This window comes from Chlorocebus sabaeus, chromosome 23 (genome assembly GCF_047675955.1).
Source record: "Chlorocebus sabaeus isolate Y175 chromosome 23, mChlSab1.0.hap1, whole genome shotgun sequence".
NCBI lineage: Eukaryota > Metazoa > Chordata > Mammalia > Primates > Cercopithecidae > Chlorocebus > Chlorocebus sabaeus.
Window position 1 is genome coordinate 79,021,371 of NC_132926.1, and position 15,137 is coordinate 79,036,507.

The following is a 15,137-nucleotide window of genomic DNA, read 5'->3' on the forward strand; positions in this document are numbered from 1 at the left end:
ATTTTCAAAAATTAGCCGAGTATGCTGGTGTGTGACTGTGGTCCCAGCTACTTGGGAGGCTAAGGTGGGAGCATCACCTCAGCCTGGGAGGTGGAGGCTGTAGTGAGCCGAAATCGTGCCACTGCACTCCAGCCTAAGGGACAGAGTGAGACCCTGTCTCAAACAACAACAACAACAACAGTTAGGAACAGAGGGAATAAAGACAAATACAGACACTTAAGAAAATGGTTGGGAGGGCCCATATAGTTATTTGAGTGAAGCTTCACATCTGGCCCAAGGGACAAATGTGACTTCATCATTTACATACTAGCTTTTCCTAGTATTGAGTTCTAAAAGAAATATTTCAGATGTGGATTGTTATGGACTGAATGTTTGTGTCTCAAATCCAAATTCACATGTTGAAATCCTAACCCCCAATATGATGGTAATACAAAGCGGGACCTTCGGGAGGTAATCAGGACAAAAAGGTAGAGTTCTCATGAATGGGATTAGTGCCATAAGAAGAGATAACAGAGATTACTGTTATGATCTCTCTGACCATACAAGGATACTATGAAAATTAGCAACCTATAACCCAGAAGAGGGCCCTCGCTAGAACTCAACCATGCTGGCACCCTGTTCTTGAACTTCCAGACTCCAGACCTGTGAGAAACAAATTTCTGTTGTTTATAAGGCACCCAGTCTATAGTACTTTGTTATAACATGCTGAACTAAGACATGGCTGCTCTATTTGCTTGCTATAACTTACTGGGTCACAGAAGAAAAAAACAAACAAACAAACAAACAAAAAACCCAACAGAACTCCAGAGCATTTCAAAAGCATAATTCTGTTAGCTTCTAATTTGAATATTACCAAAAGGACGACTACCTGATGGAGAGCCACGTCTGTGACCCAATAATTCCCATCTTTATCTATACTCAAGCCATGTGGCAAGTAAAACCTGCAAAATAAAAATATTTGTGTTAATTACATATTTACTCTCAAAGCATATGTGACAGAAATTTTTCTAATTACTCTGTAAAGATAATACAAAGTTATAAATTGATAAATGTGCACTTGCATTATTATAGAAAAGACCAAAATGAATTGTTAAAAAAACTGTTATAAGATTTCCTTGTGACAAACCTTAAGTAGTATTTAATAGTATTAAAATTTATAAATTAAGCCTACATATAAATTACAAATGTTTATGAAAAAGCATGGTATATTAGAGAAAACAGTATCAGTTTAAAAACAGGTTCTAAGGTCATAAATATTAACATCTTACAAATATGTATAAAACTGTCTTAAGAAACATAAATGGATTGATATAGTTTGAGGTTAAAAGATGTTGCAAGGAAATGTAATGTGTTAATACAAACTATTAGATAATATAACTCAAAGGTTTTAAAGAGTGCCTATTAAAGACAGTAAAACCCACAGCACAGAACTTTCAGCCAACACGGGCTGTGAATATCTAAACAAAGTGAAATAGTGAGCCAGATAAACATTAGAGAAGGTTAATCTGGCAAATCAATCTTAATGATCTGGGTAAGGAACTTGGACTGAGCTAACAGACACACGGACAATACATTGAGGTGATTTGGTCCAATGATATCTGACAATCCACTAGCTCTGTTAGCTTCTAATCTTAGTGTAGTGTTGATTTTTTTTTTTCATGAGCCATAACTGTAACACTCTGATTTTGACTAATTAGCTGAACTAGATCCCTGTTTTGACAACTGAATGTGAGGATTATGATTTGCTTTCAAACAGATACTCCACCGATGGCTAAGTTGATTTAGCAGTAGTTGTTCTACCTTCCCTTTAATTCCTTTCTGGAATGAGGGTGCTTCTGGTTAATGAATAGAGCACCAATGAAACAGGTTCAAACATTTCACCCCTGACACACCATCTTGAGAATGCTATTAAAAAATTCTTTTTTTTTTTTTTTTTTTTTTTGAGACGGAGTCTCGCTCTGTCACTCAGGCTGGAGTGTAGTGGCCAGATCTCAGCTCACTGCAAGCTCCGCCTCCCGGGTTGACACCATTCTCCTGCCTCAGCCTCCCGAGTAGCTGGGACTACAGGCGCCCGCCTCCTCGCCCGGCTAGTTTTCTGTATTTTTCAGTAGAGACAGGGTTTCACCGTGTAGGCCAGGATGGTCTCGATCTCCTGACCTCGTGATCCGCCCGTCTCGGCCTCCCAAAGTGCTGGGATTACAGGCTTGAGCCACCGCGCCCGGCCTAAAAAATTCTAAGCAGCACTGTTATTATTTCCACAAGCAGCTGCACTCAAAACGGTGGCTACCCACCTTGAGAAGAAGCTGGCTTTCCCTGTGCTTAGGCAGATGGAGAAGGGTATAGTTACTGAAGCTGTCAGGTTACAATAGTTCAGGAGATCTATAAGCAAGTGCCTCCCTCACTTCTTTCAATAATCATAAATATCAGCCAACCTGGTTTTTTTTTTTTTTTTTTGGCTGCTAAGTGCCTTGAAATAAGACTAAATAATGAGCTGTTTTCAAATCCAAATTACATATGCATGATAAGGAATGCTAAAAATGACATTTGTTTAGTATTCACTTTGAGATGGAAAAAGAGAAGCTCTTTTTCTTAATGATGATTACTTGATGAGTTTGGTTGTCCTGAAGAATTTTTCTGCTGAAGAATTTTTTTGCATCATTAGATATTGCTGAGCAGCAACTCACTTAATCAACTATGCAAGATATATATTACATATGTAATATGTAACAAGTTTGACTACATATTAAAATCACCTGGGAACTTAAGATTATTAGCCCCACTCTATACAAAATCTAAATCTAATTTTTTAAATGAAAAATTGACAAATTTTCAAATTTTCATTGTATACATTTATGGGGTACAATGTGATGTTATGACATACGTATACAATGTGCAGTGATTAACTCAAGCTAATGAACATATCCATCACCTCAAATACTTAACATTTTTTGATGTGAGAACATTCCAAATATACTCATTTAGCAATTATGAAATAGGCAAGGACCTGAATAGACGGTTCTCAGAAGAAAACATACAAATGGCAAACAGGCAAGTGAATCTAAATTTTTTGGAGCTTCCCAGATTATTCTAATATTCAGTCAAGATTTAGAAACATCTATTTAGAAAATGAAAGACGGGATGGCCCAGTTAGTTTTCTGCTTTCTTAAGTGCAACTATACAACACACTCAAATTTCAAGACTCTATGATACATGTTATACTCAATATATGTAGTACAAGTCTTAACAACATAAGTCATTTAACTCACAGATTTTTTCCACTGGACTGGAGTACCGCAGCATTATTTGGATCTATGACAAAAATAGTGTCTTCTTCAATTGGTCCTAGTCCAATTTGCTGGTAAACAAACTTGCTGTCAAACGAGCTAAACAAAATGCAGCAAATAGGAAATGAAACAATCATAAACTCCTATGAAATTGAGAAATGCAGACCATTCACTTGAGATTCTAAATACAAAATCAAAAGAGGTCAAATGTATTTGATTTCACTCTTTGTCCACCACATTTCAGTCATTTGGATTATAATATACACCATTAACCTGTAGAACCATGCTACTCAGGGTGGTCAGTGGAACTGAAGCATTGGCATTGCTGGGAAACGCAGTTTCAGAACTACTGGACCTGAATCTGCATTTTCACAAGACCCCTGGGTGGTTCCTATGCTCACTGGGGTTTGAGAAACATTGATCAAGAACTCTTAATGTACCTGAAAAATTTCAAAAGCTCTTCAAAAGAGTATGCAGTCATTCAATAGACATTTTCTTTCAAATTGAAAAAGAAAATATGACTTATTTTAACTTTGTCATTAATGATAATAGCTGGAATAGCAGTGATCAAAATGTTTTGTTATACTTTAGGTGCAACATGTGAATATATATTATAGAGATATAAAAGAGAATGTTCAAAGTACTTAAAAGTTATAAAACCAAATCTATCCTTGAGACAAAAATATGCTTAAAGGCATAAAACTTACCAAATAACAGCTATTCTACATCTATAAAAGGAACAACTATGTAATAATTAATTTAAAAACTTAAATATGACAATTTCTGCTTTTAATCTCAGTACCTTTTAGGTTATTATAAAACATTATGGACATATATTCATATATATACTTTCAAAATTATATTTCTATTTAAATTGTTAGTAATATAATTCCTTAAATTCACAATTATCACAGACACGGTACTTATTTCCTTTTCTGTTTGGGAAATTATATGTCAACAGGGATGAATGACAAAGATAAGCTCTTCTAATCTAAGCTACTGTAATAGAGAAGTAAATGTATGACACACCAAAAAAACCAAGTTATCTTCTCAAAAAAGGATTGGATCAGTACATAGTTGAGGGATGTGTCTGTGTGTGTGTGTGTGTTTATAAATACACATATCAAGTCAATAAATGACTTATGAATATTATTGTAAAACAGAATTTCCTTTTAGCATCAGGCAAGGTTGTGAAAAAAGTATTAATATTTTGTAGTTCAACTGTTTAAGCAAAAGAATCTGAATAACATTAAATATATTTGCTATTATATATTTGCAATTTGGGAAGGTAACAGACCACTTGGATCTGTCATGAATCCATTGATCAGTTGGCTGCCATTTTTCTGGAACTTATGTAGAGTCCCAGTACTCTACATAAATAGGAGAATGAAAAAATTCTTAAATTATATTCTTTGGCCATTAAAAAAATACATCACACAATTATCTGAGCTACTTGACTGTTACAGTCTTTTGGGTATAGTTTTCCTGTAAGATAACAATAAGTCCCTGAAGTAGTTCTTATTAATGATGCATTCAATTGAACACAAAATATTGATTCAGCTTTGTCAATCTAAAACTTAAGTAATATTCTTTATATATGGTATTATATGCAGTAAAGAACCACACAGTGGTATCTAGAAAAAAAAAAACAAATAAATTTATGAAATGGAAGTAGCATCATTAACAAAAAAGATTTCATAAGATATTTATGGGGTCATTATCAAACTGAAATGTGAAATTTTATTAGATAGGAACCAATGTAAGAATATTCATAGTATTATTAAATCATGGGAAAATGGTAAAGGGCAAATATGAAGTCACTCTTGCTAGTATGAAACACCAAATAATTTATCCTATATCTGAAACTCTATTTTCAATATGAATTTATTTACTAAAAACATCATAACTATTCCTCTGAAAAACATAGGTACTGGATTCAACCATTAATAATCTTTTATTTTTCCAACTTGACTATAATAATGGCTAACAAGTTCAGCACATCTGAGACTTAGTATATTGTAACCTTCACATTCATATGTAATAGGTTAAAGTTTCTTCATTCATTATCTCTTCCTAAGGTTTGATACGGTTTGGCTGTGTCCCCACCCAAGTCTTATCTTGAATTGTAGTTTCCATAATCCTCACCTGTCGTGGAAGGGACTTGGTGGAAAGTAATTGAATCATGGGGCGGTTACCCGCTTTCTGCTGTTCTGGTGATAGTCAGTGAATTCTCATGAGATCTGATAGTTTTTTAAGGAGCTTTTCCCCCTTTTGCTTGGGACTTCTCTTTCTTGCCATCATGTGAAGGACATGTTTGCTTCCCCTTCTGAAGCAATCTGCCTGGTTTTAAGTTTTCTGAGGTTTCTCCAGCCATGCTTAACTAAGTCAATTAAACTTCTCTTCTTTATAAATTACCCAATCTTGGGTATGTCTTTATTAGCAGTGTGAGAAGGAATTAATACAGGAAATTGGTACCAGAAATGGGGTGCTGCCATAAAGATACACAAAAATGTGGAAGCAACTTTGGAACTGGGTAATAAACAGAAGTTAGAACAGTTTGGAGGGCTCAGAAGAGGACAGGAAGATGTTGGAAAGTTTGTAACTTTCTAGAGTCTTGTTGAATGGCTTTGACGAAAATGCTGATAGTGATATGAACAATGAAGTCCAGGCTGGGATGGTCTCAGATGGAGATGATAAGCTTGCTGGGAACTAGAATAAATGTCACTCTTGCTATGTTTTAGCAAAGAGACAGTTGGCATTTTGCCTCTGCCCTAGAGATCTGTGGAAATTTGAACTTAAGAGAGATGATTTAGGGTATCTGGTGGAAGAAATGTCTAAGCAGCAAAGCATTCAATGGGTGACTCGAGTGCTTGTAAGAGCATTCAGTTTTATTAATTCACAAAGATATGGTTTGAATTGGAATGTATGTTTAAAAGGGAAGCAGAGCATAAAGGTTTGGAAAATTTGCAGCCTGATGATGTGCTAGAAAAGAAAAACCCATTTTCTGAGGAGAAATTCAAGCCAGCTACAGAAATTTGCAAAAGTAATGAGGAGCCAAAAGTTACTCATCAAAACAATAGGGAAAATGTCTCCAGGGTATGTGAGAGGTCTTCACCGCAGCCCCTTCCATCACAGACCCAGTGGTCCAGAAGGAAAAAATGGTTTGGCTAGGCCTAGGGCCTTGCTGCGCTGTGCAGCCTAAGGACTTGGTGCCTTGTGTCCTAGCTGTGGCTAAAATAGGCCAAGGTATTGCTTGGGCCTTGGCTTCAGAGGGTGCAAGCCCCAAGCCTTGGCAGTTTCCCTTTGGTGTTGAGCCTGTGGGTGCACAGAAGTCAAGAATTGAGGTTTGGGAACCTCTGCCTAGATTTCACAAGATGTATGGAAATGCCTGGAGGTCCAGGAAGAAGTTTTCTGCAGGGGAGGAATCCTCATTGAGAACCTCTGCTAGGGCAGTGTGAAAGTGAAATGTGGGGTCAGAGCCCCCACACAGAGTCTCCACTGGTGCACTGCCTAGTGGAGCTGTGAGAAGAGGGCCACCACTCTCCAGACCTTGGAATGTTAGATCCATCCACAGCTTGCACCATGTGCCTGGAAAGGCAACAGACACTCAATGCCAACTGTGAAAGCAGCTGAGAGGGGGGATGTACACCTCTCAGCCACAGGGACGGAGCTGCCCAAGGCTGTGGGAGCCAACCTCTTGCATCAGTGTGACCTGGATGTGAGACATGGAGTCAAAGGGTATCATTTTGGAGCTCTAAGATTTGACTGCCCTTCTGGATTCTGGACTTGGATGGGGCCTGCAGCCTCTTCATTTTGACTGAATTTTCCCATTTGGGAGGGACCTGCTGGAAAGTAATTGAATCATGGGGGTGGTTACCCCATGCTGCTGTTTTCTGGTAGTCAGTGGGTTCTCACGAGATTTGGTGGTTTTATAACGGCCTTTTCCCACTTCTGCTCAGCACTTCTTCTTGCCGTCATGTGAAGGACGTGTTTGCTTCCCCTTCTGCCTGATTGTAAGTTTCCTGAAGCTTCACCAGCCATGCTGAACTGTGAGTCAATTAAACCTCTTTCCTTTCTAAATTACCCAGTCTCAAGTATGTCTTTATTAGCAGCATGAGAAGGAACTACTGAAAGGTTTAAGTCTCACATTCTTCATTATTCAGAAATATTTCAGTGCTTTGTAAAGGCACAATGGCAATCTAAATAATGTGAAAATTAGGTGTCTGCTATTAGGAGTTAAAACCTTTCCCCCTCTTTTTTTTAAATGGAAATTTTGATTAATTGTAAATGCATATTCAGTTGTAAGAAATAAAAAAGTTCTGTGTGCACTTTACCCAGTTTCTCCATTTTGCAAAACTATATATAACATCACTACATATAATAAAACTATATATAATATTTTCATTTACTCTTAGTTTATTTCCTTGGAATATACTAGTACATTACCTTTCTATGCTACCCCAATCTATGGAATATGGAAAGTTACCGATTCATAATTCCAATTCATAATTCTTGCCAAGTGCTATCTACTTTGTATGTAGATTGTGAGTTCTGACTCACCATCGACAGCTAATAACAGTGGCAGTCCAAGTGCCTATTATATATCGTTGTATTAGACCTCAGCACACATACTTCCACATCTTCCCCTCTCTGCAGAATGACAAACCATTAGGGAAACCTGATATATTTACTTGCCCCCATGGTTTCTCCAAGAATGGGATGCAGTATTTCTGTAAGATAACTGCCCCTTTGATCTGTCTTCTCATTCATTTAAATATTCATCATCATTCCTAAATCTCTGGTCATATTATTTTAGGAAATAGCACTCCTACAATTTATTGATGAGGAGAAAGTAAAAAGGTTTCCCTCCTTCTCCAGGAGCATACACTGAACTTCTGCAACTTAAAGCATTTCTTATAGCTTCAGATTATTTCTCTAGACCACTCAAATACTTCAAAGTGTAAACTATAGGCTAAATTACTCACTGACAGCCATGTAAGATCAGAGTCACAGACCTGAAATGCTGGGCTTGGCTTCCAAGAAAACAAGCTGCGTTAAGGAAGAAATATAAATAACAGACCCACAGTCCTTGTGCCAGTCGGGTCAAATGAAAATGTTGCAGCTGATGAGTAGGTAAGTGAAAAACATCCTCTATCAATGGCATTGTTCTGCACTGCACAGAAATGTAGAAGAAAATGTATCAAGTAATTGATATCGTGCTGCCACAAACACTGTTTGTGTATGGGCATTTATATTCATAATACAGAAATTTCAAGTTTCCAGTGATGGCAGCAAATAGTAAAATTAACTAATTTGAGGATCATCTAATTTTATTTCATTATCCACATTTTTGGTGTTGTAATAGAAAATTCTGACATAGCAAATGAAGGAATGGGAAGCAAAATAGCAAATGAAGGAATGGGAAGAAAAATAAGGAACAAAAAAATAAGACAGAGCAAGTAAATCAGAGTAATTTTTTTTTTTTTTTCTGAGACAGGGTGTCACTCTGTCACCCACGGTGTCACTCTGTCACCCACGGTGTCACTCTGTCACCCACGTTGGAATGCAGTGGCATGATCGTGGCTTATGGGAGCCTCGACTTCCCAGACTCATGTGACTCTCCCATCTCAGCCTCCTGAGTAGCTGGGACCACAGGTGCACACTACCATGCCCAGCTAATTTATTTTTATTTTTTGTAGAGATGGGGGCTCTCCCTATATTGAGCAGGCTGATCTTGAACTTCTGGGCTCAAGAAATTCTCCCAACTCCACCTCCCAAAGTTCAGATATTTATAATTAAAAGTTGGATCCTTAAAAAACATCGTCTTGCAACATATCAAGATACCTTTCCCAGTATCATATTACAATGTAACAACTAATTATCTGGGTCTTTTTAGGTTTTGTTTGCTATCACAAATTATACTCAGGTCATCTATATGTATAAAGGGCATTTTATGTTTGCTTAAGACTAGCTGGTTTTCCATAGCTTTATGATGATTATTCATATTATTACTATACTTCCATTGTTAAGAATATCAGTGATAACGCAAATTCTAGAATTTACTGATTAGAGAATCTGTTCATTTAACTACCACCCCTCAAAAACAAAGTAAAAAAAACACAAAGCAAACAAAACATAACAAAACAAAATCCAAAGATAAAACACTCTACTTTTATGTAGCCCATTTAAATGCAGTAATTTACTTCCGTAATGTAAATAACAAATAAGAAAAACCCAGACTTCTTAGGAAGAATGTAGTTTTAAAGGAATTAATCACTACATAATAGGCCTGACCACTTCATTTAAAATCATTGTGATGTCTTTTAACAGACGTCTATATGTTTAAACTGGCAGCATCAAGGGACACTCATTTACTCAGATGATTGGCTGACCAGTCCTAATCCTTTCACTTGGGATGGCTGGAGCTTCACAGAACTAACAGCTGGTCCCTGATGGTTACACAGGGCAAATAATAAAATAAATTGACATCTTTTCTCAAATGAGAAAATCATAGTCCCCCTCCAAACATGTATGTTAAATTTGCTAAGTAGTTTATAAACCCTTGTAATTCAAAGAAAGGTAACCCTTGAACAGTTCACAAATGGCTGTCAGATTATAGAGCTGGATACACCGTTGCTATAGCAAACTGCTTATTTAGTGTTAGAAAGCAGCTACTCCACATTATTTGCTGCAGAGGTCTTTATTTCAAGCACATTTAACTTTTTACAGGATATAATAATACCCTGAACATTTCACACAGTGCCTGGAGCACTTTTGATTTTTCTTTGCTTCTCTGGAAAAGCACTCAGTTGAAAAGACTGAACTGTGACCTATGGGCTGGAATTCATCAGTTCTTTATTTTAGCAGTCTGAATTCTCCATTAATGATTTTTCACATTAGCAGCTAATCAAACAGTTTAGATAAGGCTGGGAAGAAATGCTTTGCTATATTCACACACATAAAAGAGCTAGAGTAAGGAGAAAATAAACTTCTATGCCATCAATAAAAATTAAGGGAATTCAAAATAAATAATAGCAACTGAAGGAAGATATGAAATATAATGTAATTATCTAAATTAAGAAGCTAGAGAAATAACTGTAGGTTTTCATGCAAGAATATAAGTGAAAATGTAACCTCAGTGTTTGAAAAGCAAAGATATACAAAGGCCAGAGACTCTCTATGGAATATAACTTAATATTATGTTAAAAACACTTACTTCTGAAAATAGACACATTGTAAAAAGTCCCTGTGAGGCAGGAAAAGAGATGGGCAGACAAAAAAAAATCAATATGACTATTTAGTGCCATTTTGGGCCTAGAACTATAGATACCATGAATAGATATGAAAAGGAAAAAGAATTAGGTATCATACATCCAGACTCTGGATTCTATTCAGTCAATAAGGTCACTGGGGACAAGTGACTTAACAAGGTGCATTTTGTTACTTAACACTATGAGGTAGTTATTAAAGCCCTCACTTTTTAGGCAAGCAACTGAGGATCAGGGAGTTCAAACGTCTTGATGCAAGTCTCAAACACAGGAAATGGTAACCAAGACTCAAATCCAGGTCTCCTATCTTCAAAAAAATGTGATTTTCTCTTACTAGGATTGACCTGACTGAATTGGTAAATCTCCCACCAGTTATCAAATTCAATGTGTATTGCAGAAGAGATGGAAGAATAGTCACACAACCAAGAAGAACTAGAGAAAATAGCATAAAACTGGAAGAAAAAGGCTCCAGTAAAGTGAAATGGCGATATGAGAAAGACAGAACACTGAAACATTCTTTTTTGTAGAACTCCTTATAGTTTTACCTCAGACATGAAGGTACTAAGGTAACAGACAGTTTTGAGTTCTGTTCTCCAGGGCCAGTTAAACCCTAAGGTAGGAAAGAAATTGCAGATGTTGAAGCATAACCAAGGCAGATATGTTAACTGAGGCTCCAGAAAACTAGCGAAGCAAATCTTGAACCAATTTTTCTACAAGTTAGGAAGCAGACAGATTTCTAAAACAATATCTCTTGGCAAAATTACATAAAGTATTGATAAAGAGATGGTTTGTGAGCTATCTGGGGGGAGGAGGGAAGAAGATTCCTAGAAGACTATGAGTTCTCTACAAACAAAACTTGCAAAACCAATCATTCAGCTATTCAAATTTTACAAACAGCATCTATGAAGATATAGAAGGCATACTTATCAATGAGACCTAATACAAAGCTGGGAGATCTAACACAAATCCTCTGGCTAATTAAGATTAAAATAATATCTGTAAATTGAAACAATGCTAAATGTAATAAAGTGGAACATAATTGGAATAAAGCCCTGAATTCAATGTTTTTAAAACACTGCATAAGCATAAACTTCCAGTAAAAATATCAGCACAATTTTTGACATATATTTGGAGATCTTTGAGATTACAAATTCTACATAAGGCGACACAGTGATATAACTGCTAAAAAAAAAAGTGAATACAATTCTCTTCTACTAACAGACATGTAAAATACACATCAAGGGAACTAATTGTAACACTGATCAAATAATACATGAGGTATTGTGACCACTTCTAGGTAAAACACTTTAAAGGGGAGAGAAACCAAAATTCCTTCAGATGAAATAAATCATGTCAGCATGAATATTAGTTGAGAGCTTGGAGAATATTTAGTTTGCAAAATATAAGGCTTTCTTCAAATATGCAGATAATTGACATGGATAAATGGTAATAAATTCGTCCTGCATTACTATAAGGTGAAGTTATGGGACTCAGATTTAGGTAAAATAATGAAGAACTTTATAATATCTAGATGGGTCCCATAATTGGAAAGCCTGTCTCTCATCTAGAGAATTTCTTGGCACTGAAAAAATTCAAGCACTGGAATGGTGGTTGAAGTTGCTGTAGAAGAGATGTGTACATTAGGTGGGAGGCTGGAGATAAGCTCCCTGATGGACACTTGCTGTTTTGGGTGTACAGTGTTTATTGTTCCATTTTGTGATAACGAAACCTCACCTTTTTTAGTTGACCCAACATTTTGAGCTCCACTCTCAGCCCACTGCTTCAGATAATGTTGACTCTACTCCCACGTTTCGTGGGTAGAACAAAAGACTCAGGCTAAGCCACAGACTCAATTTTATTCCTCTGCCCAAAATAATTGGTTTACTGTGCAATGAGACACGATCTAAGTCAGACCAAGGAATGCTACAAAAACTAATTTTAGTGAGTTTATGTTGACTTATCAGGCTTATAGACTATCTCTTCTGTGACATTAGGATGATAATGTGAATCAAACCTGCAAATGGAGAGGAGCAACAGAATGAATCAGGGACTGGAAATGGAGCCACCCTACAGAAAAAATGAGCTGTAAAATCGATCCTGATGATGTAATTGGGCTACTATATTCCTTGAAGTTTTCACTTATACGAACTAATTTTCTCTTTTCCTAAGTTAGTTTATATTGAGTTTTCTCTCTTATTTGTAACAGAAAGAATCTGAAGTTATATTACTTCCAAGATCCCTTCCAACTCCATGTGAACAAATGATAAATGAAATAAGAAATGTAACTTCTAACGTCTGTAAGTTAGGGGCAAGACCCATAGTTAAGTTAAGTGGGTATATGATGTGAGTTCTGCATAGTACACCCCAACCATAGCTCAGATACATGAAAGAAAGGCCAAGAAGCACTTTGAGTGCGGTGGTGATTTTAAGACAGAAACTCAGGAACAGCTATTACTGAGGCAAAAGCTACCCAGCTCCTGCTGGGAAGCATTTAAACTTTAAAGAGCTCTAGCTGCCATGCTGCCCTAACACCAGGGCAGACAAGAGACTCTTTAAAGTTTCATTATACCCTGCTGGCAATAGGCATTTCTTATTTCAGCTAGAAGAGAAGCTTGTTAAAGTAGCAATATTGAAGTAAGGGAGAAAAATGGAAATCAAATTGAGAAGGGGAGTGACTATCATCTTTCAGGAGGTCAGAGGTTTATCATCATTATAATTTTGGTTGCCATGTATATTTAGTGTGGTTAAGTCAAAGAATAAGGGCTGATCAGGGTAACCAGGTGGGAATGAAGAATAATAGTACGGATGAAGACAGCTGACACAATGATATCAAAGGAGCTTTGGGTACTGAGTATTAATTAGGAATTATTATTAACTCCAAGTACTGTCTGATATTTAAAGAATGAGCACATCTTATGAACTATGGGATATAATGTGCTTCAATGTGATTTAGAATATGCCCTGGTCTTACAGAACCTACAATTTTGTGAACCTCAGAAATATCAGAATGGGAAATATTTCAAGGAAAACTAATATAGGATTTGTCACTATCAAACAGTGGTAACAAGAAGAATGCAATTTCCAACTAATTTTTAATTTGTATTGTCCCTCACCTGTACATTATAAATTCCACAGGAAGGTACGTTATCTTTGTATAATCCTTGGATTTTTAATGAAGGCCAAAAAAACCCCAAAACTATGTACTTCATCCAATTTATAGAATGTGACTTAGGAATGATGGCCATGCATTACCATTCAAAGAACAGAACCTGAATTTAATTTGTTCTTTGAACAAATCCAAATGTATTTTCCTAAAAAACAGCTAACAGAGTAATCTACTTCTAAGTCTACTCAGAGAGCTGAGGGCCAGAAAAGAATTTCCTTACAACCATGGATTGCAAAATCTGCTAGGGGCAACAGGCAATACCAGGAAGGGAGAAGGAGAGAGAAAAAATAGTTTTACATCTGAAAGACAAAGATGAAGAAGAAAGAAGAAACAGAGATTTAGTGAGTAAAATCAGCAGTTTTCTCTGAAGACATCTTGCATGTTCAACTGCACTCCTTTATAGATGTCATGTATCAGGGCAAATACTCTGGGGCTTTGCCAGTGAAACCAGAATCTATTTCCATAGGATCCTGGTTACCTAGATGCTAGCACAGCCAGATAAGCTACAGAAAAAGCTCTTAGGTGGTTCCTGTTTCGTAGTCTTATTTCATCTCCCACCCTAAACTGGACTTCACAGATCCCTTTTTCTATTAAACTATTCCAGTCTCTGCTGTTTACATGGAAATGAATATCACATTAAAATGGAAAATTGGCCTTTGTCCAGTTTAGCTTTAGCCAGCTGAAACAGTATCAATGGGAGAAAATGATGCTGTAATTTTCTCCTCTGGTAAAATGTGGCTAGAAATCCATGCAGAAAATGTAGCAATATTCATTAAAATGAAGAATAAGTACCATGAATAGTAATAGTTTGCTTTTAAAAGCACTTGTTAAAATACCATTAGATGTTCAATAATGACTAAGACGATGTAACAGAGATGTATGAATGAGAATGTTGAGTTTGATTATTTACTTTGAACTCTGAAGTGATCTTTTTCAGATTCCATTTTCAAGTATGACAACTGGAAAGGACAATTAAACAGTAACAAAGCTACCAATCTATTCTGAAACGTTGATTGAATTCCGTCTTCAACTGCACAAAGAAAATTTGACATATGAATATGTGACAGAACCAGGTTTAACATAAATTTAATCAACATCTCTGAAACTGGAGAAGACCAACTGAACTATACATGTAGATCCTCAATTTTCCAAATGACACCCCAGAGTTATACATATAAAAAGACAAGATACATTAGATTTAATAGATAAAAGATTTTAAAATGTATCTCCCTATGTACATTTGTATTGAAATAAATGAATAAATGGATATTCATTCCTTATAAGAATTAAAATAACCTGCTAAATTGTGGGGCAAGCTTTTAAAAATACAATCATGACCATGCTTACAATTCTATTAAAAGCAGTATTGTAAAGTGGCTACGTAGGCCATCTGGAGTTAGATGGGAAGCTACTGAAGCC

At 36.3% G+C, this 15,137-nt stretch overlaps 1 protein-coding gene across 19 annotated transcripts in view; it reads right to left on the minus strand.

The window, feature by feature from the left end:
- PAM (peptidylglycine alpha-amidating monooxygenase) overlaps positions 1-15,137 on the minus strand; it is a 282,912-nt gene that overhangs the window by 22,936 nt on the left and 244,839 nt on the right. For all 19 annotated transcript variants that reach the window (XM_037985229.2, XM_073010788.1, XM_008014056.3 and 16 more), the window contains 2 exons: positions 3,267-3,383; positions 869-941 (listed from right to left, as the gene is read on the minus strand). In XM_037985229.2, coding sequence (XP_037841157.2) covers positions 869-941; positions 3,267-3,383 — 190 coding nt within the window. The remainder of the gene's footprint in view (positions 1-868; positions 942-3,266; positions 3,384-15,137) is intronic.